At 46.8% G+C, this 22,842-nt stretch overlaps 1 protein-coding gene and 1 long non-coding RNA gene across 2 annotated transcripts; one reads left to right on the plus strand and one right to left on the minus strand.

Annotated features, from left to right (window-relative positions):
* The first annotated feature begins 793 nt into the window (after positions 1 to 793).
* MEX3C (mex-3 RNA binding family member C) lies at positions 794 to 19,079 on the plus strand. The gene is made up of 2 exons (XM_069775378.1): positions 794 to 1,721; positions 15,950 to 19,079. Exons 1-2 carry the CDS (start codon positions 1,007 to 1,009, stop codon positions 17,173 to 17,175), a joined length of 1,941 nt encoding a protein of 646 aa, XP_069631479.1. The 5' UTR covers positions 794 to 1,006; the 3' UTR covers positions 17,176 to 19,079.
* LOC138683490 (uncharacterized) lies at positions 7,504 to 8,867 on the minus strand. Its single transcript, XR_011323005.1, has 2 exons — positions 8,384 to 8,867; positions 7,504 to 7,726 (listed from the first exon to the last, which is right to left on the minus strand). It is a non-coding gene; the product is annotated as an uncharacterized lncRNA (long non-coding RNA).
* Positions 19,080 to 22,842: the final 3,763 nt, after the last annotated feature.

Here is a 22,842-nt window from a genome sequence, read left to right on the forward strand (position 1 = left end):
CCCCAATTCTTGCTCCGACGTTCATATTTCAACCATTTGCACCTGGCTTTCCTTGACTACGTCAAGAACAACCCTGCTGCCCTCACGCCAAGCCTGAAGGCCGCTGTTGAAGACCATTTTCCAGCCTGTTTTTGTGGAGGACCGTGTCACCCTCTGCTTTGTCTTCCTCCCTGGACTCTCTGCCCGGGCCCACGAACCAGGGCCCAGTGGTCTTCACTCCCTGCTCACCATTTCACTTCAGAGTCAAGGTGTCCTTTCCCATTCCCGACTCTCGGCGATCACGTTTCCAAACAAGTTTCTTTGCGTTTTGCCTGAAAATTTTCACCCGCCACTTGAAGAGGCTAAGGGGCTGAGGTGAAAAATTGCACAGCTCTAACCGGCGTCGAGTTCCTGGCCTCAGAAAGCCTTCACCTCAGCGGGGAAGCCCACGGACAGAACACGAGGAGAAGGAGGGCAGGGGAGAGGAGGGCGTCCATCAAAGGCTTTTTTTTATTTTTGATCTTTTGGAGAGGGGGGGCAGGGAACGTCTCACACCGTTTCACCAAGGATAGCTGAATTTAAACCCAGAACGCCCAGCCTGGCTTTCCTCACAGCTCCCCTCCCCGACCCTGAGGAACCGCACCTCAGCCTCCCCACACAGCAGCAGCGAACCACCCCACCCCCCTCCCCGTCCCTCACACACACTCCCCGCCTCACAAGCCCCGCCCAGGAACCGGCTCCGCCGCCCAATAGCGCGCCGGCGAGCGCGGGGCGGGGCCGCGCCTCCTCCTCCTCCTCCTCCTCGTCCCGTCCCCCCCCCCCGCCGCCGCCGCCGCCGCCGCCGCCCGCGGCCGCCGCCGAGGGGAGCGCCATGGGACAAAAGGCGCGCTGAGGAGCTCGGCCCCCTCAGCGCCCAAGCCCGCACCCGCCGCCACGCTCGGTGCCCGCCGCCGCGGCATGCCGACCCCCCGCCGCTAAGGCCCCCGGCCTCGGCCTTCGGCCCTGGCCCGCAGCGCCTTCCCCCGCCATGCCGAGCGGGAGCGCTGCCGCGGCCTCCCCCCGCCCCGCCGCCGCCGAGCCCGCCGAGCCGCCGCGTCTCCCCCCCCACCCGCCGCCACCGCCGCAGCCGCTGGTGCTTCTCCAGCAGCGACTCGCCGGCCTCGGCCTCCGCGACCGCGGCCTGCCCTCCGCCGGCGGAGGAGGAGGAGGAGGAGGGACGGGGGCGGCCCGGCGGCGGCGGCGGCGGCGGGCGGGCTTGGCCCCGCCGCCGCCCGACCCACCCGGAGAGCCGGGGCCTGGCGGGGCGGAGGTGGAGGAGGAGGAGGAGGCGGCGGTGGGGGACGAGGGAGACCTGGAGCTGGAGGAGGAGGAGGAGGAGCTGCTGGCGGGGGAGGACGAGGAGGAGGAGGAGGAGGACCCGGCCGCGCTGCTGCTGCTCTCCTCGTCCTCCTCGCCCTCCCAGCCGCTCCCGCTGCTGCCGGCGCTGGGCTCCGTGCTGCTCTCGCCCTCCTTCGATGCTCAGGAGGCGGCGGCGGCGGGAGCGCTCTGCGGGGCGGACGATCCTCAGGGCATGATGGCGGCGATGCTGTCCCACGCCTACGGCGGCGGCGGCGGCGGCGGGGGGGGGGCGGCGGGCCTCAACGGCGAGCAGGCGGCACTGCTCCGCCGAAAGAGCGTCAACACCACCGAGTGCGTGCCCGTGCCCAGCTCCGAGCACGTCGCCGAGATCGTGGGCCGCCAGGGTGAGTGGGGGACCGGGGACGGGAGACACCCCCCCACCACCCCTCAGTCCACGGGTGGGCGGCCTAGGGGCCTGCTGCTTCTTCCCCCGGGGGTTCGTGGCAAGCCTCTGCCCACACGCACACCCCCCCACCACGGGGATGTGGCCCTTGGGGGCGGCTGGAGGAGCCCCTCGCCTCGGTAGTAGCTTTGTGGGCCTCCCCCCCCCGGGGCCTACCTCTCCCCTGCCAAAGCCCGGCTTCCCCACCGGGGACAGGGTGCCGGCAGCAGGCCGGCCCTGCCCGGGAGGCGAGAGCGAGCGCTGGGTTAGCTCAGAGCTTCGGTTCTTGGTGGACGGGAGCTGCGAAGCCCAGCGCGTCGTCTGGCCGCGTTACAGGTAGGTGTTGGCACGGGCTTTGGTCTTGGGTGACGCTCGGCTGGCGGTCTTCGGTGGGAAGCCGCGTTTCACCCGAGGAACCCGGCAGCGTGCTCTGCAGGAGAGACTTTGGGGTGAAGGCCTTGGGCTTGCTTGCCTTGCAGGGCAGGGTAATGGGCTGACACTCTTCCTACAGCTTTCCGCCGCGCTCACCGAGACAAAGTGGGACCTCGGGAGCCAGCGAGATGGAGACGAGGAGCCACGTGCAGCCCTCTCCTGCGTGAAAGCCCTTGTCTTTCTGCTGGGGTTGTGGCTTCCTGTTGATCGCTATTGCTACGCGCCGTGGGTCTCTCTTACGCCGTTAGGATAAGGTCATATCGGTGATGTCACGTTCGTTCTTGGCCTTTTATGTGGTCTCATGGGAGTGGTGCTTGGAGGAGTTAGAAAGGTGACGTTTCGTGCCAGCTTCCCGGCGGTGAACCTAATTTTAAAAGCACTTTTTATATATCAAGCGAAGTGCTGAGCAGTGTCAAGTGTAGGTGTGGAAATGCAGGCAGTGAAGTTGCAGCTCTCTTCCTCTTCCCTTTCTGTGTTATTCTTTATTGGTTTGGGGGTGGTGTGTCTCATGTGCCGATCAGCTCTGATAACAAGCAGTTATGCCGTCTGGTCTTTCTACATCAATGTGGCTTTTGTTTCTTTTTTTTTAATCCTTGAGCGTGGAAGAAATGGTAATATCGGTCTATGCTGATGTGGGACTAAAGAAATGGCTACTGAGCACCGATGCTTAGGCAGACTTTTGTTTTTCTGTTCCTACGTTTATTTTAGGCTTTCAGCAGTCAAGGTTGGGTTTTTTGCTGGGTGTGTCAAAGGAGAACCAAAGGCCGTGCTGCAGAAATTGGCAGGTAGCTTCCTCTGATGCAGACAAGTCCGTTCTGTTCAGAAGCAGAAAATATCTTTTCCAAGAAATACTGTTTGAATGTCTTAAGACTTTGCTCGTGTGTCATTGGGGATGGTGGGCGGGGGGGGGGAGATGGAAAACAGAACTGAAACAGTTATTGCTACAGTCCTCTAAAAGAAATACAAACTACTAGGCTTTGAGGACCGATTAGGCTGCCGTGTTTATTCTGCACCAGATCAGGATTGTTCTCTGTAGTATATTTTTCAGTGCTTTGAGTCACTTAAAAACAAGATAATGGAGTTTGCATAAAAATAGGATCATTGTTCCTGAAGAGTTCATTTGCTGCTTCTGCTTTTATTTCTTATCTGATGTCACACTGTTTGGCTTGTTATAAAATATTTAGCCTCCGTGGGGAGGGATTGTATCGTAAAAAGAATGAGGGCTACAAAAGTGGAAGGAGCAGAAGGGAGCAGAGGGAGAGCTAAAAAAATTGTTACCAAATATACTTACATGAAAGCTTTGCATAAGGAGGTCCTTCAGAATTCTCATTCAAGGGAGACTTATGCTTAGAGACTGACTTACGTAAGTTGTATTAGTTCCACTAAATATTTGTCACATTTCGAAGAAATAATAGTCCTTGCATCTCCTTTTACGGCCCAGAGCTGTGCTGGCTCATTGCATGGGCTAGAGGCTCTTGCTCTCTCATCCACCTGCTTTGCATGTGTCTGTGCTCTAGCCCAGCAAAGTGTCATCTGCTGTAGTGCAGCTTGGTCTGCCTCGAGCAAGGCTGGCCGGGGCCGCATCCTTTGCCAATCGTTCTGCTTTCTCTGAAAATGAAGATGCTGCGTATTCTCTTCCTAGCACACGTCGTAACCAGCTGGTTGCATTATCTTGAATGAGTTCAGCTTAAGTTTTATGCCAGACTCCTCTGTGCTGTAATAGTTCAGTATCTAATTATGTAAAGGCGATGCAATTGGAATGTTGCTTCTGATGGATTTTCACAAAGATCAAGTTTATGTTCTTTCTATTGCTGTCTTTGTGAGGTACAAAACGAACTTGAAATGTCTGCAGCCCAAAAACATCAGCTCTGAAATACCAGGAATGCTGAGTTTGATCTGGGCTTCGCTGGAGGCTTCATTGCTGTGTCTGAAAGCATGTTTATTGTAAGTCCTAACCCCCTAACTGAAAGAGTAATGATAACCAGAATTCCACGGTTATTCTTTACCCAAATTTAATTTTTTGTACAGAGAAAGAGAATTTCCAGACACTGTTTATCAGATCAAAGGAGCCCCTGATTCCTAAGAGATCTGTAAACAAGCAAAAAACTTACAGTGCTTGCATTTAACATTTTTTTTTTCAATTATGTGCAAGTTTCAGAAACAAATATAGCACTTCAGGTAGTGAAGGGGTGCTCCCACTGCCCTGCTCTAGGTCACTGTATTGCAGGTTCCCACGTGGATAGCTGTGCTTACCAAATCTGTGCTGGTCGCTGTGCACAGATGTGGGATGTTGCAGCCATAGAAGGTGTGGAGTGCCTGAAATGTACCTTGTGGTTGATGGTTTTCTTGTGAAGCTACATTGGAGGCCGCTGGGTTACTGTGACAGTAGTTTAATGTGTTGCTGCTGGAAGAATTTACATCACTGGAAAAGGCTTAAGTAGGATTTTATTTTAATGAATAGTAGGTGTTCCTTGTTTAAAAAAAAAGTCCTGTAGTATTTCTGAAACCTTATGGGGTTTTGTGCTTTTTTGTTGTTTTTTTTTAAATGTTCTCAACCTTTTTTTATTCCCCTTGCCTGCCCCCCCCCCCCAATGAAGCTGACAGACACTGGTTGGGGTAGTGTAATATAATTCCTTGTAGTCTTTGAAGTGGAAGAAATGCAAAGGTGAACAACAAAGGAAAAGATATTTGTATCCTTTTATTCTTGTTAAGGCATGTGACTGGGAGCCAGGAAAACTAGATTCCATTCATGGCATTGTACAGGCTTCCTGTATGAATTTGAACTAGCTGTTGAATCCAACCTTCGGTAAGTTGGCCAGTCATCATGCTGATGAGAAAAGTGACTTCCTTTGCTGTCAGCAGCTAAAAATCCTGCATGCACAAAGTTGCATTGGTTTAAAAAAAAATAAAGTTGGAGAAAAGTGCTCTTGAGAAGTGGTAGCAAGAAAGCTGCATTGCTGAGGAGGTGACCTTGTTTGCCTGAGAAGAGCTGGCATAGGGCGTACACCCAAAATTATATAAGCATGTATCCAGACTTAAAAAAACTTCTGGAGATCTAACCTGGGAGGTTTTGTTTTAATCTCTAAATCATGTGAAGGACTTTAAGTCTGCTGCGAATCACCTGAAAACTGTTTCTTATATGTAAAGCTGGTGATGGTGACCTTCTGTGGCAATTCTGCTGTGGTTTGGTGGGCCTTGAAGGATTTGACTAGTGCCCCCTGCTACTTTCTTTACACTGGGGAAAAAAAAAGATGTTTCAACGCTAAAATTCTCTTTTGAATAATGCAAAAAGAGGGGTGGTGTCTGAAGACATGAACAGAAAACCTGAAAGATGCTGAAAGGGACAAAAGTCTGTCCTATAAAGAGATGCTTCATCCTTGAGTGTATTAACTGTTTTCAGATAATGATTGCTGGAATGTATTTGCTAGTGCATTCCAGTGTTGTGACTATCCAAGTAATGTGATTTTCCAAGTGGTTTTATCCTCGATAAATCTGACAATAGTGTTTTTTCTCCCTAAGACTTCACTCGAGTTGGAGCTACTTTTAACTCTAAAGCCTGCTGCTTCTCTTTCTTCAGTAAGAATAGTTCAGATGATGGCCGCAGAACTTGAAACGGGCAGGGCAGTCTCCAAACCCCAGATGAGTAAGAGGTGGAGGAATGATATCATCCCATTTCACTGATTAAATCGATAATGACAAATCTGCTTTGCATGAGACAGCCTTGCAACTAAAATAACATTTTTATACATATTTAATGATCTTGGACTCCTTTTTGCTCTTTGCTTTTGAATGTGGGCTCTTGAGCGAAATATTACTTTGCTTAAAATAGTCCTGTAATTTGAAACTAAAAAATTATTCTGATAAGCTGGTAGCTGATAACTATCTACTGTAGCTGAACAGCCAAATAAAAACAATAGCTATCACTCTGGGGGAGTGGAAACAGTGCTAAAACAATCCTGGAGCAAATACTTGTGTTAGCTGAGTACAGTACATGGATGTCCTATAGTAGGATAATTATAGTCCTTTCAAAAAGAACTATATGTATGGTTTTATGTCTCCATGTGTTCTGTTAACAATGTTACTGAATTACTGGTGATACTTATGTAGCCTTGACTGGTTGTCAATTGCTGACCTGTATGCATAAGCATAGCTAACCAGTCTGAATTGCATATTGTTTTTTTAAAACTGGATGCTTAAGATTTCCACTCTCATGAATAAGTTTAATTTGCATGACTGAAGTCATCACATATCTCGGTGTCAGCTGATTGCCACAGACAACAAAGACCACAGGTTCAGCTAACTTATTTTAAGTGAAAGCTGAAAAGGCAGTTACACTTCAGATTTTTTTTTCCATCTTCTTTAACAAGCAGGTTATTAAATGCCATGTTAAGTGGCTTGTTCTAAAGACTGACAGAAAACTGAGCTATTTGTTGAAATCCAATATAAAAGCTATTTTTCTGAAAAGTTGAAGTCTTGTCATTTTTAGAGCCTGAAACTCCAGAACTGAAACACGTGAGCATACTGTGGCCTGGCACAGGCTGAAATCACTGCTGAGGTTTCAGTGGCCTATTCCTCTGGTGCTGTGTAACAAACATTTCAGTTCTGCTATTTGTCATTTATGCTATGCAAAGATCCAACTTGAGTTGCAAAGTGTGTCAGAAGGGTGCAGGTCCTCCAGCTGGGATCATAATCCTCAGTCATAAATGCTGCTCTTGTCTGGCTTGTTGGGTGGGAAGCACACCAAACGCAGTGCACGCTCGGGAGATTTTTCTCTGTGTAGTCTGCCAGAAATTCTGTAGATTTTAACGTATGAATACCAGAAGTGAATACCTGCATAAGTAAGATTTTTGGATGAAGCTGAAATTAAAATAATAAAAATCTTGTGACATAAAATGCTAATTTCTAATCCTCTGGTCCCTTTGTTTTTTAGAACACAGCAATTTTACAGGAGAGTATGGGGTTTTATAAGTTTATAACATACACAAGAGATCCTGATTAATGTGCTTTTGAACTGCACTGGATTAACCTGTCTGTGGCATGAGAAAAGTGATGAATTTTTTTTTAAGCTGTTAGTAAAGTCAGCAGATGTTGTGTGTTTCCCTGTCTTAGCCCCTGTTACCCTCTCTTCTAGTACACTGTGGTCTGAACTTCTGGAAGAGAAACTTTGTTCTAAACAAAGTGTTGGATATCTCAAAGATGTTAAATTTGTTTTTGATGCAGTACATCCACCCCACAGGGCCAATTCCCCATTGCAGGCAAAAAATTTAACAGGGATAGGGTTGCAAACTTGCTGTAATAAAAAAAAAAAAGGCTGCTGAGCACTAGAACACTTTTATTCAAGCAAAAGAAAAGGCCTAAAAGCTTTAAATCAAGTATTCATTTCCAATTTCAGCTACCCTTTAAGAATGTCTTCCTTTTCTCTGTCTTTCAGGTATTCCTTTAAGTTCATGAGATCTTGCCAGCGTCTGAGATCTTGGTTTCCTTCACTGGTGTGAGTCAGTAGTTCTGTGGTCTGCACCAAGTTCTCTGTGTCTCCTTTGAACAAAAGACACAGTATCTCTTACTTTTTACCGTCTAGTGCATTTTACATTTGACAATGTACTGTGGAATTTTGTGTATAAAAACAAAGGTCTAGCAGCATTTTTGAATCGGGGATTTGGAGTAGGTGAAGATTTGCATGGGTTTTTTTGCAATCTTCCTTTTATTGGCCATCTTGGCAGGCTGTGTGGCACGTTGAATGGCAGTCCCTTTTAATATCCTCCTTAAGTGCAGGTCAGGTTTCCCAACACTGTTGCTCACACCAATCTGTTTCATTTACTATATCAATGTTCTTAGCTACAGGACAAAAGTTGTTTTCATTATTTCATTTGTTGGACATAGTCCCTCTCTTACAACTATTGCTTTTCTACTGCCGTATCTTCCTAATTTTCCTCAGCAGCTGCTACCTTAGTCCTGGTGCTGCAGTAGTGCAAGTAATTAATAATACAAGTTGCTGCCCTCTGGCTCCTTTGCTGCATGTAACTTGTTTACTGAGTTGCCATCTGTCTTGGGAATTGGAGTATTCCTCTGCCTGTGAGATTGCCGATTTGATAGATTGTCCCAGCCTGACATATAGAAGGAAACAATGTGCAGGCTGACTGCTTCATTTTGTACTGGATTGATATATAAATCGATTGATAAATTGATACATACCTAAGAAATCTTTAATAAAGAGCTTGTATGTGGTTCTTGAACCAGGGCTTTTGTTTTCTGGAAGAGGGAAACATCCCTGAGAGCTTGTGAGCAGCCTTCTCTTGGGAAGGTTTCCCAGCATCATCAGAGACTCTTAAAGCTCCCCTCTTTTTCCATCCGTTAGCTTGGCAGCAGCAGGGCCAAACGAAGTCCTGCTCCCTGTGGTCTGGCACAGCTGAGTGGCTGACTGTGATTCCTTGGCTTTTGGTTGAGGTACTCGAGATCTCCAGGTTGTCCTCCTTCCTGGACGAGCCTGAGCCCCTGCGACTCCAGCATCTGGTGCGCTCAAGCTTGAAGTGCTTGTCTGGAAAGTATCTTGTCTAAAAACCCTTCTGCAGTTCTAGCTGAATGCTGACAAGTAGGAAAGTCATGTATTGTCTTAGCATTCATACATGTAAAAAATACAAAGCGAAATAAAAGCGGTCAGTTGCTCCTCAGAAATGGGTAAGCATGATGGAATGATAATGGGAGCAGTCTTGGTCACTATATATAGTGTGAGTCATATTGAAACGTTCCACAGGCAGGCAAAGGGGTTTGGTAACTGCCACGTACTAAAAGCCTTTGATTGCAGTGGTAAGTTAATGAGGGGGTCAAGAGGCAGGGAAAAAGTCTTTCTAGAAAATGCTCTAATTTTTATTTTTCTTGAAAGACTTGTATGTCATCTTTCCTTCTTTTGGAATAACTTTATCAGAGTGGCTATCACTTCAGTTTTTCTTTCTCTACGCTACTCACTAATTTACCTACTTGTAGCCTTGCTTATTGTAGTGTGATTATAGTTAGAAGTGAAAAATGGTTATTACTAGTGTACAGCACTACTGAGGTACAGTCGTGGTCTGAAACCACTAATACAGCCACGCTCCAGAGTAGAGCGCTAGAACTTTGTTCCCCAGTTTTGGGTTGTAATGGTATCGGTATCGTGTTTTGGATCGTAAATTTGAGAAGAAGTTCTGCTTGGTGGGTTCTCATTATGAAGCATCCCTACTGTGATAAGTGGAAAATTTCATCTGAAAAAATACAACCTGATGAAGGGCAGGAGCACATATAGTGCTTGGGTAGCCTGCGGGAAAAGCCTTTTCCCAGGGACATCAATCTCACAACTCTACGTGTGTGTTTCAAGTGGCCACCTCCAAGGAACTGCAGCCTGGCTACCACCAGGGAGGAGATTCCTTTGGTTTGTTATGTGAACAAAACAGCTGTTGTTTAAAATCTGCATATGTCCATGTCCCCATTTAAGCAGTTAGCCTGCTCTCTTCTTTGGGGACTGTCATCTTCTGTTTCCAAACCTGCCAGCGACCTGCCCCGTGAGCTTGAGCAAATCTCAACTGCGAGCTGTGGCTGTCTCTCGGTGTATTCATATTTGTGAGCGCTCTGGCATGTATCATGTCTAGTTGTCACACGGGAGCCCTAATCTTACCAGCTAATTAACCCAAATAGTAATCAGACTATTATCTGTACTATGCAATGCTAATGGGGAGCTGTTACAGCTGTTGGTGGTTGGTCTAGGCCTGTCTTCAGCATGGATGCTGTGCTCTGTAACGAGGTGTCTCTCAGCTTACCTCTAGCTGTAGAGAAAGCTGCATAAAAATAAAGGAAAACTTGCTTTCAAAAAATTCTATTTGATAATTATCATCCAAGTTTAGGCTGTCTCTTAAAATTGTTTAAAAATAAAATTTAAGAGCAATATTTTTACAGCCTTCATTTCTAAAATCAAAATGCCAGAGGTGTGATAAATAGCTGCCTGAGTACGTAGATCTGGGGTTTTGGGCAGATCAGCATCTTTTGCAAGTGCAGAGAAATTGCTTTCTTCATCTTCCTTGACTCAACTAACTATATTCAATAGCCAGTTGAAAAAAAAAAAAAAAACAAACCAACTGTCAGGAGTTGAAATTTTCCAGTCTATGAATTAAAACAAGGTGTGAGATGAATTAATTGATCTTAGGTGAAATGCAATAGTAATCAGAGTCAGTCTTATCAACTGACCAGACAACAGGTAGTATTCCATATGACTTTAACCCCGTGAAGTGCCAAAAATGTTCTGGTCTTACTTTTCTTGTGTAGCCAGCCTGCTTAAGGAGGTTTAACCATTAAGTAATTCAGAATAGGATTTCATTTTATGTCCTAATGGACTTTCATCTCTTTTTAATAAATGGAGTATAGATCGGTTTTCTACTGTATAATCACAAACTGGATAGATACTTTTAGCCATGTCACAACTGAGCGGAAGCACTCTATTTTTTAAGCAAAAGAATGCAGCTTGTACCACCACTGGGAATGAACAGCCCTTCTGAAAAATATGTAGAGCGGTCATTCTTAATGAAGTAGATTAATTTTTCTTTGTTAATCGGGTGGGCAGTGTTACGCTCTGCAGACCCAGCAGCTATCGGCCTTAAGGTACATCCAGCGTTTCAGTCACTGCAAATCCTTTGTTACCTTAGCTGCAGGAGTTCTCGCTTATTTTCCAAATAAAAGCTCATGGCAACCTGGCAATGAAATAAGGGCTGTACCAGCTTAACAGACTCTACCTTTAAAGCTGTGTCCATATACAACGGCTGCAGGTTGATGGAAAACAAATCCCTGTGCAGTCCCCTCTCTCCTTGGCACACCCAGCAATGCAGTCCCATCCTGGACTTCCCAGACCCTGCCCGTACTTTCTAGGCAAGGAATTGGCCATGGCTGTACTAGCAGCTCATGGTTCCAGCTTGATGTTGCTAATTCTGTTACCACCTCCTTACTTGGTGTCAGCGTAGTACAAAATCGATGGTCAGAGAGCTAAAGACCGTATTCAGAGTGGAGGCTGTAATGCAGTATTGCCTTTTATCAGATAATGGCAAAGCTACTGAAAAATATATTCCTGTGAACTGCGGCTTTCTCTTTAGTGCTAACAAGCTATGGGGGCCGATCTGTGAAATCTCTGCTTTGCCTGTGGTTGCTCTGGTGCCGAGTTGGGGGATGCCACGTTTGGTCAGGGCTGTTCATCAGCCCTGCCTCCTGCATAAGAGATGAGTTGGTGTTCATGCAACTTCACCCTGCTCGCTGCTCTTACAGCCCAGGCAGTACTGGTGTCTACCCACAGGATTTGTATGTCTCAAGAGCTGCAGGAGATTTTTGTTTTTAATCCCCTTAGCTGGGTACTTGTCAGGAGCAGGGAAGGAGAACAGGCTGGTATTGCCATTTGATTGTGGTTCACAGGGGCTGCTCGCTGAATTTTTACCCGGCGTGACTTCCAGGCTTCTATTGAGATAAACTTCTTTTTTTCCAGGTTGTTTTTTTTTCCCAAAGCCCTGTGTAACTGGGGAGGCAAGGTTAAACAGACGTGACGGTAAGAACGTTTGGGTTCCTGTGCGTGCCTGAACCCCAGTTTCACAGCGCTTGGCAAGAGTTACAGCAGCAACGTGGGTGTGAGGTGTGTGTGTCCCTGCTTTGACAGGCTGCATTTTGCTAGTGTTGGTACTGAGAAGCACGAAGGACTCCCTTCCCCTGGTGTAGTGGAAGAGACCACGCAACAAAGGGATTCTCATCTGTAAATCAATCCTCGTCCCATTCCCAGTCCCATTTCTTGTCCCAGTGTGTGGCATTGAGGTGAATTCAGCAGAAGAAACAAACAGGGGGAAGCTTCTACTTCTCCTGGGCTACCACCGCCATGGCTGTGCAGAGGAGGAGTCTGCGGGATGCTTTTTTGGGTGGTTCTTGGCTCACGGCTGCAGGTCAGCTGGCGTGGTGCGAGGCAGGCATGCACAGGGTTCCCGCTGCGGTCGCTTGGCTCTGCCAGCTCCGTTGGGGAGTTTCCCGTGTGAAGTAAATGGCCCGAGACTGGGTTTGACGTTATCTTGTCCTGTTCGTGATGATGAAAGGTGAAAGTCGGAGCGAAGGCTGAGCTGGCTGTCACTGTGTGATGGGTGAGGACTGTGGGTGCTGTGGCTGCTACCCTTAACTCTCACTTCAAGGGGGGGAAAAAAGATAAGCTGTCTTCCTATCACCTTTTTTTAATAAGGAAGTATTTGATTGTTTAAAATTGGTAGTGTATGAGGTAAACAATTCCTTCAGAACTACCCCTAATTTTCTTGGGGAGTATAATGTTCATAGTGTGTTGAAAATGTTCGGTCAAGTAATCCTCTTAAGGGAAAAACAGGGAGGAGGCTTGAGAAGAATGATACAAATCAGCTGGCACAGGGTGAACCCTGCCTGCAGGGCTCAGTAGGGCTCTGCTCCTTGTCGGGTGCCTGGGCAGGCAAGTGCTAAATCTTTGCCTAAACGAAAGCAAAACTAAAGGGTTTGGCTTCAACTTTGTCAGTATGTACTTATGGCTGAATGTGCTGCTTAGGAATTCTTATACTGCTGAACCAAGTATGGTAACTTGTATTGAATAGACTTCCATTATCTTACCAAAACTAAAATTACTTTGAAAGTTTTGATTAAATTGAATTTCCAGTCTAGAAGTCCCCTCTTCAGGCTTTTTTATCTCTGTACTTCAAAGTCTTGGATACAATGATCTGGTGATTTATTGCAAAAGTGTGGGGTGGTGGTTTCCTCCCCTCCCCCCGCCTTTGTCTTTCTGTGTCTAAGCTCAGGAGATTGGGAAACTTCTTGATTCATCCTTTGGCCACATGACTTCATAGCTGGCCGACCCTGTGTCATCGTGGCCGCAGCACCTCTGGATGCCATGAATTGTCGGAGAGGGGATGGGATCAGCCATGCTTTCATATCATCACCTCGGTAGTGACTAATGGAGGAGGGTGGGAAACCAGAACAGCTGAGCAAAAGCAAACAGAAAGATCATCCTGCTGGAGTGGTATAATGGGCTGCTGACCTTGTGCTTTGACATGAATGTCTGTTGTGGGGTTTTCCAGCATGCCTTGCAGACAAAACCCAGTGGGTATTGACTGACTCGCTCAGAAATGTTGGGTTTCTTATGTGGTGACTTTCTTCAGTTCTTTCTAACTTTTCAGATAAAGTTTCAGGGTTGACCTTGATGGTTTGTGGAGTCAGCTTTCCATTGAAGCCAGCATTCTGGTGTTTAAAAGTCTTGTTCTGTCGCTGTGGGGAGTTGAGGCAGCGTTTGGCCTCTGCTTTCTAGGTATGCGACTCATACCCTAAAAGAAAAGCTCTGCCCACCTTGGTCTGTGCCATTCTGCAGCCTGAGGAAGAAAGGCAAGAAGGCTTTTCTTCACACCAGAGCAGTTTGGAAATGTGGCTCTGACAAAGCTGTCTCTGGGAATTTGCAGCTGAAATGGGAAACAGAGCTGAAGGTGCAGACTTCTAACTTGATTTGAGTTTCTAAAGTATCAGGAAAATCTTGTCTAAAATGTAAACTATAAGAATTGGTAAGGCACTGTGGAATATAGAATTAAGTAGGCTCTGAACTGCAGTATATAATAAAGAATTATATAGCTATTTATATATGAATATGTCTTGTGCTAGATGCTCCCAGTATTCTTTAAATGCAGCCTCTGCAATTTTTAGGAAATAAGGATATATACTTGGGTGGAATGGAGTGAATTAAAGTAATCTGTGTAAATTGGAGAATAATTGATACAGATGAGGAGACTGACTTTGGTTTAGGTGTTCCAGTAAAGAGGGCTTGATTGGTGGGAGAACTTCAGCAGCACCATTTTAGGGACCCTTGCGGGGTTTAAGGTTTGAGCCCACCATCTTTTCTGAGTAACTGTGAAGGGATGGGAAGCAGGGCGGGCGAGCAGATTTACTTACAGGGAGAAATGCAAACAAAGAGACAGAGGGAGTGAAGGCAAATTGCCAAAGTGAGGTGCTGCTGTCGGTTACGAGCAGGGAAATGGCATGGCTTCAAAGGATGCGCGCTTTGCTACTTCCATAAGGCATCTCTTGCCTGTGTTTTCCCTTTTTTTTGCCTAGTAGAGCGCTAGTACTCTTCTTGGGCTGTAGCAGGAGGTTGAGGCTTATGGGTTTGTGCTCTCCTGCAGATACTTGCTCTTCGTGCCGAACTTCTTGTTCGGCTCTCGGGTCTGCATCCCTTCCTTTGCGCAGATCTGCCCGTGCCTCGCTCCTTCCCTTGCCAGAGCCCTCCCGTGCTCCTCCTTGCGCTTTCTGGTTGGAGGTAGGGCCTCTGAGAGCCCTCCTGACGAGCTGTTGAAGATAATGAACTTCCTCTCCAGCTGTGTCCTGGAAACAAAGGGCTGTTGTGTTCAGCCTTTGTCCTTGCTGTGTGCAGGGGCCCTGCAAGAAGCAGCTCTTCCTTCCCTCTATTCCAACTGGCATCTGCATATTTGCTATTTTTTCATTAGTAGATAGTCCCGAGTAAAGCGCATCTTTGAGTGGCTTTCTAACTGTAAAATTGTTATCGCTAGTGGTACCTTGGGTGTAAGGGACTGACAAAACAGTTTCAAGAGACTATTTCGGGTACCCAGACAGTTACAAGATACTTAAAGTAAGTGAGGAAAATGGGAACAAATTTCACTCTGTGAGTGAAATTATGCTGAAAACACTTGATCTGCAAATGTTGCTTATAGTTGTTTCAAGATGAGGCTTGCTATAAAATGACATTTAGTGTGACATGCTTTTGAACTTGTTTTAAAATAGGCTAAATTCAGTTAAGACTGAATCCCCTAGACTGTCTTGCATGTCATAGACCTACTTGCGACTCTTAATTTTGCACTGCCGGCTTTTCTGGTCCTGTGATGGGTAGAAGGTGCTTCTGTGTGCACCATGCCAAAACGCCTTAAGCATCTTAGGAAAGTTGCCACTGTGTCCTAGTAAACTTTATAATTCAGTCCCCCAAAATCAAAGACAAATGTTCCATTAACTTTTTGCTTCTCTTTCAGGCTGTATTTACGCAGTTAATAAGAGAAATTCCACATAGGCATGTAATATTACATAGTAGGCCTTATTTGCATGCAACAAACTGCTTGAACTCCTACTTGACAGTTCAAGGAGCAGTGCCTTCATCCCACAGGGAAGAGTAAGGTTTAAATAACACTTACTGATAACAAGAAGCAATGAAGAGTTCTCAGTAAATCAATAATTTTATCTATATCCTACATGGGTTGTGATGCAGACCTTTCTCTCACTTGTAAATGTTTAATTTGCTTTTAGGTCATGCTTGTCAGTGGAAGGCTAGCGTATCAGCAGACTTACCTGTGTGTTTGTGTGAGCCTTTGCTCCTTTTGCAGGATCTTAGAAATAACTGAAGGATACCAAATCAGTGGAAAAAATACAAGCTCAGCTGTATTTCTGGGATAACTATGAACATGTCTGTCATAGAGGAAAAGCCATCCATGTTTGTTCACCATCTAATAGCAATCAAGGAGATGATGGGCTAAATCAGCCCAAGAAACATTGCTAAAATAGTTTGTGGCTGCGTCAGAGGCCTGTTTGGAAATAATAGGTAGAAGTTGTTACCGCTTTCTCTAATGTGGGTTGCAGAGATAAAAACAGCTGCTTCTAGTTTCACCCTACAGTTTCTTCAAACTCTTAAACAGCTTAAAATAGGTGGCTTTCTTGTGGCTTTCTAAACTTAGATGTCTTGCTAAACTTGCATGTGTTTCCTTTGAACAGGTTGCAAAATAAAAGCACTAAGGGCCAAGACAAATACTTACATTAAGACCCCCGTTCGTGGAGAAGAACCCATCTTTGTTGTTACTGGACGAAAAGAGGACGTAGCCATGGCTAAAAGGGAAATTCTCTCAGCTGCTGAACACTTCTCCATGATCAGAGCGTCACGCAACAAGAACGGTCCTGCCCTGGGAGGCTTGCCATGTACCCCCAACCTGCCAGGTCAGACGACGGTCCAAGTCAGGGTGCCTTACCGTGTAGTTGGGCTAGTGGTTGGACCGAAAGGAGCTACAATCAAAAGAATTCAGCAGCAGACCCATACCTACATAGTCACTCCCAGCAGAGACAAGGAGCCTGTCTTCGAAGTCACGGGAATGCCCGAAAACGTAGACCGTGCGCGCGAGGAGATCGAGATGCATATAGCCATGCGTACCGGGAACTACATCGAGCTGAATGAAGAGAACGATTTCCATTACAACGGTACAGATGTGAGCTTTGAAGGAGGCACTCTCGGCTCTGCGTGGCTTGCTTCTAATCCTGTCCCTCCTAGCCGCACCAGGATGATTTCTAATTATAGAAATGACAGCTCCAGCTCCTTGGGAAGTGGCTCCACAGATTCCTATTTTGGAAGCAATAGATTGGCTGACTTCAGCCCAACAAGTCCGTTCAGCACAGGCAACTTCTGGTTTGGAGAAACGCTGCCTTCAGTGGGCACGGAAGACCATGCGGTTGACTCTCCCGCGTATGACTCCTTACCAACGCCTTCCCAAACCATTTGGACCCCTTTTGAACCTGTAAACCCGCTCTCTGGCTTCGGTAGCGACCCTGCTAGTAATGCCAAGCTTCAGCACCGAGGGAGCCAGCCATCTACTCCTCGCCTGTCGCCCACGTTTCCAGAGAGTCTGGATCACCCGCTGGCTAGGAGAGTAAGGAGCGACCCACCTAGCACCGGCCACCAAGCCGGCCTTCCCATATACATCCCCGCTTTCTCCAATGGTACCAACAGCTATTCCTCTTCCAACGGCGGCTCCACGTCCAGCTCGCCCCCCGAGTCGAGACGGAAGCACGACTGCGTGATCTGCTTCGAGAGCGAAGTCATTGCGGCCCTGGTCCCCTGTGGCCACAATCTCTTCTGCATGGAGTGTGCCAACAAAATCTGTGAAAAGGAAACGCCATCGTGTCCCGTTTGCCAGACAGCTGTTACTCAGGCAATCCAAATTCACTCTTAAATATATATAGGTATTATTATATATGGACTTTTTAAAACTCTTAAAGGCATGGGTGTAATGGTACCCTCTAGTAAACTTCCTAATGAATTCTGACTGTTGGGCTTTCTTGGGATTAGGCTGAAGTTGTTAGTAAATTTCTACTTTCTCAAAAGGCTGCTATGGTAACACTAAACCTAGGTGGTCTCTGTCCGGTTCAGTGTAAGCAGATGGCATGTTTAGCAGAGATACATCTGCTGTGATGTTATGGCACAGTGAGGGGAAGTTTTCATCGATTACACAACTGAAAAAAAACCACAAAACAAAAAAACAAAAACAAATTTTACAGGCTTTCTAAAGGATCTCTGTTAAGCGTTTGACTTCTGTGCGCTGGCAGCAATGAACCTCGTCGCCTAAACGCAGAAGTACTCGTCTGCCGTGGAGGGTTTGTGGCATTATCAATATATCAAACAACACTTCCAATGCTGCCTTCTTTACACTGCCAGTTCTGAAAAACAGGTTTGGGGAAATTATTTTTGCTTTGTGCAACAACTTATGCCTAATTCTTCAGCATTGCAAATACCTTTTTTTAAAGCATAGTTTGATTTATTGAAATGGATGATGTTATTGGCAGGTTCAGATAATAAATTACGGTGAGGCGGGGGAGAGAAGCTGCCCGACGCACCTCCGTTTCACCTGACGTGTTAAGGGCAGTATGTTCAGAGGATCAGGAACGTGTCAATTTGTGAATTCCTACCCACTGCTTTTCTTAATGTAATGTGGAAAAGTCTGGCTGGCTTCATCCCATTTCAGTAAGGGCTTTGGGATGCACATACTTCGACTTACAGTGAGGATGCTGACATTCCGTTCGTTAGTCTGATCAAGCTGTTCTTAAATGACATTTTTAGAGAGTATATAGTTCAAAATGTGAAGCATTTTTATGTTCAATCCATATTTGTCTTGCACATATATAAATATATATTTTATTTTTAGTAAGGAAAAGGAAAAAGGGGGAGTTGCGTATGTGCCCTTGTATTATTCATGACAGCAGCTGTGACGGTGGCCCTGCAATCAGTTTACTTCATTTCAAAACTGTCTTTCCAATCACAAGGAAAAAAAATGTCTTTTGAATGCGCTTCTCACATTTCAACCTGTGGATGTTTCTAGCTTTTTCATCCTCAGTACGTTCCCAAATCTGTGCTGGCATATATTAAAACAACAAAAACAAAAAAAGACACAAAGTGGAGTTCTGGTGGATTTTTCTATTTTTTTTGAAGCATTATTTTCCCAAGACAAGACAAAGCTTTTTTCTCAGTATAACAAAAAGAAATTATATGTGTATTGAACTAGTAAATATACAGAAAATTTTATTTTTTATTTCCACTTGAAGAGTTACATTTCGTATAAAAGTTTACAAATAACGGTTTTTATTTTATGATTTTCAGTATAAGAGTTGCCTTGATGGCATATTATGTACTGCATAACTTTAATGCTATAATTGCTTGTAGACTAGTTACATGTCAGTATTGAAACCTAATCTCTAGCTGCAGTCTTGTAGATATGAACAAATGTTCACCGAGCATGTATTTTGTATTTTATTGCATCGTACACCGCAACTAATAAGCCAAGGAATCGACAGACATTAGGTGCGTGTACCATTTCTATAAACCACAAACTAAGAATGATAAACTATCAATATAGTTTAGTATTTGCTAATTTTACTACACTTTTTGTTATGTATATGTAGGGAGGTCATAGGGATTATAAATTCAATTTGAGTAAAGTTTAAAAACCATATATTTTATGATAAAGGGCCTTTAACTTATGACGGCCAAAGCACTGATATTATATATTTGCTGTAAAGAGAATTATAAGAGTTTTATTTTTCTGATATTAAAAGTTACTTAATAAAGACTTGTTTCCATTAACTTGAATGTTTTGCTGTCTTCATAGTTGTCGCTTGGAGCAGCCTGTGGAGGCTGGGGCTGGCTGACATCCCTCCTTCCTTGCCACCCCCCCCACCATGGGGGTTTCCCAGGGCTTAATACGCCACGGACCTGACTTTGGTGTGGCTGGGTGACTTCACGTGTGAAGAATCTTGTTTTCTGTTAATTTCTGGCTTTACACGCTGCCTTTAAAAAGCAACTTGGGGTCTTCCAGAGGGCACAGCCGCAGCCTGCTCTCCTGCTCAGGAACTTGCATTTCAGAGTTATTTCAGTGCGGCTGCAAGGTAAACTCCCGGTGCTTGTGTTTGTGTTGATTACCCAGCAGCAGGAATCACTGCACGGTTTGGGTTGGAAGGGACCTTTACAGGTCACCTGGTCCAAGTCCCCTGCTGTGAGCAGGGACATCTTCCACCAGATCAGGTTGCTCAGAGCCCCGTCCAACCTGACCTGGAATGTTCCCAGGGATGGGGCATCCACCACCTCTCTGGGCAACCTCTCCCAGTGCCTCACCACCCTCATCATAAAACATTTCTTCTTTCTATCTAGTCTGAATCTCCCCTCTTTTAGTTTAAAACTATATTTCCCCTGTCCTATCACTACAGGCCCTGCTAAAATCTCTGTCCCCATCTTTTTTCTAAGCCCCCTTTAAGTACTGAAAGGCCACAATAAGGTCTCCCTGGAGCCTTCTCTTCTCCAGGCTGAACAACCCCAACTCTCTCAGCCTGTCCTCATAGGAGAGGTGCTCCAGCCCTCTGATCATCTTTGTGGCCCTCCTGTTGCATTCCCTCCTGGTCAGATGGAGATTTGCACCCTCTGCCTGGTGCAGAATGCTTTAATGTTTCCTTCTAAAGTCACTGTATCCCTGTTTTGCCATGGGCCACTGTCTCTTTCTGGTTTTGCTGTTAGAAGGAGCTCTGCTGTGGTCTCCTTAGCCTGGGTTTTGCGCTGGCTGATGGAGCGTATTTGGATACTTTGATGTTCGTACAGATTCATTCTTGCTCCCTGTTGAAGCATCCTTCCCCATTTCTCACCAACGGGGACCTGCGAGAGGGAGCAGTTCCCCTCTGGGAAGGAGGTTTGCAGCAAAACAGAGCACCTGGACTGATGGACATTTCCTTGGGATGGAGGAGAGTGACAGCAGTTAATAGGAAAAGACATTTTAAGGCCATCTGGCTTCAAAGGTGTGTATTTATAAATGCTGGTCGTGATGCTGCCAGAGGCTGTTTCATGCAGCCTGGTGCTATTGATGGGGACCCTGGTTGGGTCTCGCCGGTGGGGTAGGTACAATGGGGTGCTGCTAAATTTTTTGCCAGAACTTATTTCTGATTATTCTTTGGGGGGGGTGGGGGGAAAAGCGCTCCTTCCCAGCAGTACACACTGACTTGAATTTCTCCTGCCTGGCCAAGGATTTTAGATGCCTGAGGGCCGCTTTGCCTGAGGGACGTTTCACCCCTCCTTCATCAGCAACTGTTCAAACATCCCTGGGGTACGTGGAGGTGGTGGAGCCCGTGCATCTGCCCGTGGTCCTCAAAGCCACCACCCTGGAGCTCTTGTCCTCAAACCTAAACTTTCTGCTCACTTTCTTTAGGAGGATGGCAAGGAGACTTAATTCTTTTTAACTGTCTTCTTTTTAATTAGTAAGTCTTGGGAAGAGATCAAAGAGTATTTCAATTCACTTCACTTGGGTCTTGGGGTGGTTTTAGCGTTGCAGCAAGAGGCCTCAGACATAAAACCTCAGGCAGTGGGGAGATGTAACCTCCTGACTTCTAGCTGTACATAACCATCTTAAATCCAAGCTCCTCCAACATGTTTTATTTAGCAGAGCAAGTAGCACTGCGGTTACTTAGGAGTTGCATAAGACAGGCACGGGCTTAAAAAACTCCAGTTCTCCTCAATTTGCTGTCGTGAATTTATTTTTCCATGCTCAGGAGCACTTGTGATGAGTGAGTAACCCGCCTGGAATTTTAACTCTTGTTCATGGAAAGGGAAGTATTCGCCACCGGGCATCGGCATGAGCCGGTCTGCCCCGCTGCCAGCCAGGCTGGTTAGGACAGCTAAACGATTTTAATTTTTTTATTTCAAGGTGGAAGTTTTAAGGAAGCAGTCAGCTTGCATTTTGCCTTTCAGCCCCCGAAGCTTTCCTGGCTGGGCTCTGCGCTGGCCTGGGAGCTCCTGTAGTGGCTCTCCCCAGGCAGGGAGGGCTCCGGTGAGGCTGGTTTGGAATCGGTGAAGCTGGTTTGGAATCGGTGAGGCTGGTTTGGCATCGGGCAGAAGCCACACAGGACCTTTATCGAGCAGGGTGTCTCGCAGCCCTGACCTCCTGCAACAGCACCTGGCTGGTCCGAAAGCCCAGTCCTTTTCCCTGGGAAACCTCCTCTGGCTCCTTGTTGGGAGCGAGGGGGAGATGGGGATGGGAGATGTCTCGCAGCTGCCAGGGAAGGAACTCGGGGTTGTTTTCTGCTTTGCTAGCAGTTGTACGAACCTCGGGGAGGGAAGCAGAGCAGGCTGTGCCTGGAACGGCACGTCCCCATGCTCAGCATCTCCCGGTGGGTCCTGAAAATCAGCCAGGGTTAGGCTGTTCCTGCTCAGCTATCCACAGGGTTCAAACTTGCTCCCGGGGACAGTAGGTACTGGTTAGGAGCTGGCAACAAAATGCTTTAAGTTTAAAAAAATATTTTTTAAAAAGCCCTTTTTTGCTTCGTGCTGGTCTTTCTTACATTTCTGCGAGCAGTCAGGCTGGTGCACCAGGACAGGGAGCTGCACTCAGAAATCCTCTCCCTCCTTGGAACCAAAACTCTCTTGTCCACGTCTCGCGAGGATGCTCACGTCGGCTGTAGCTCTGGCAGAGGTAGAAGGGCGATGCTTCCCTTGGGATGAGACCGCCAACGCATCAAGACTCAGGAGCTGACCTGGCTTTTGGGGTTGGAATTGTTGGAATGGAGAGTTTGGGGTAAAACTCGCCTGCGGGTGAGTGAGCTCGTGCCTCGGGTCCCAAGAAGGAGCTCCCTGCCCACGGGCACCTCTTAATCCCCATCCTGCAGCATTTCTGCTCATCAGCCCACTGGAGCTGCCAGGACAACGGCCAGTGCTGGTAAGGTGGGGAGCAAGTTTGGTGGCAGAGGCTGCGGCAAAAGCTCGATCCTTCTGGGGCCGGGACCTGTGGGCAGGGTGGCAGGTTGGTTGGTGCAGGCAGCTGGTGGCAGGGGGAGGCACGGGGCTGAGCCCCCAGCCCTGACTGTACAATAAGCGAGGCTCAGGCCGGTGGGATCCCATACTGGTGCCGCAGGGCTCCACTCCTGAAAGAAGCATAATTGGTATAAACAAAAAATGAGGGGGTTTTGTTGTTTTTTTGGTTTTGGGGGGTTTTTTTTCCCAAAATACCCTTGGTCCATTTTTTTTCCAAAGTTGCAGCACGTTTCCAGAAACTGCTTGGGTAAAGTTTAAAATAAATGCAAAAGGAGCTGAAGGAGCCAGGGGGTGCAGGTTGTCGCAAAGAAAACACGTTGGGCAAACGAGCTGCGCCAAGGGGCTGTAGGAAATCCCACATGCTGATGCTGGCAGGCAACTGCTCCATAGCATGAAATGCAGCATGGGAGCATTAGGGAGGGAGGAGGAATGCAAAGCTGCAAAAAAAGCAAAAGGAAATGCATGATGCCATCTCCACACACCCTTCTGCAGGAGCAGCTATGGAGCAGCATGCCCGCAGCTCTGGTTCTGCTGTGGGTGGAAAAAAAAAACCCATCCA

This window comes from Haliaeetus albicilla, chromosome W (genome assembly GCF_947461875.1).
Source record: "Haliaeetus albicilla chromosome W, bHalAlb1.1, whole genome shotgun sequence".
Taxonomy (NCBI): Eukaryota; Metazoa; Chordata; class Aves; order Accipitriformes; family Accipitridae; genus Haliaeetus; species Haliaeetus albicilla.

Bases quoted from the DNA above. Each gene is read 5' to 3' on its own strand.
- MEX3C (XM_069775378.1), top strand. From the start codon at position 1,007: ATGCCGAGCGGGAGCGCTGCCGCGGCCTCCCCCCGCCCCGCCGCCGCC. The intron at 1,722-15,949 runs GTGAGTGGGGGA...TCCTTTGAACAG, and splicing joins CGAGATCGTGGGCCGCCAGG to GTTGCAAAATAAAAGCACTA.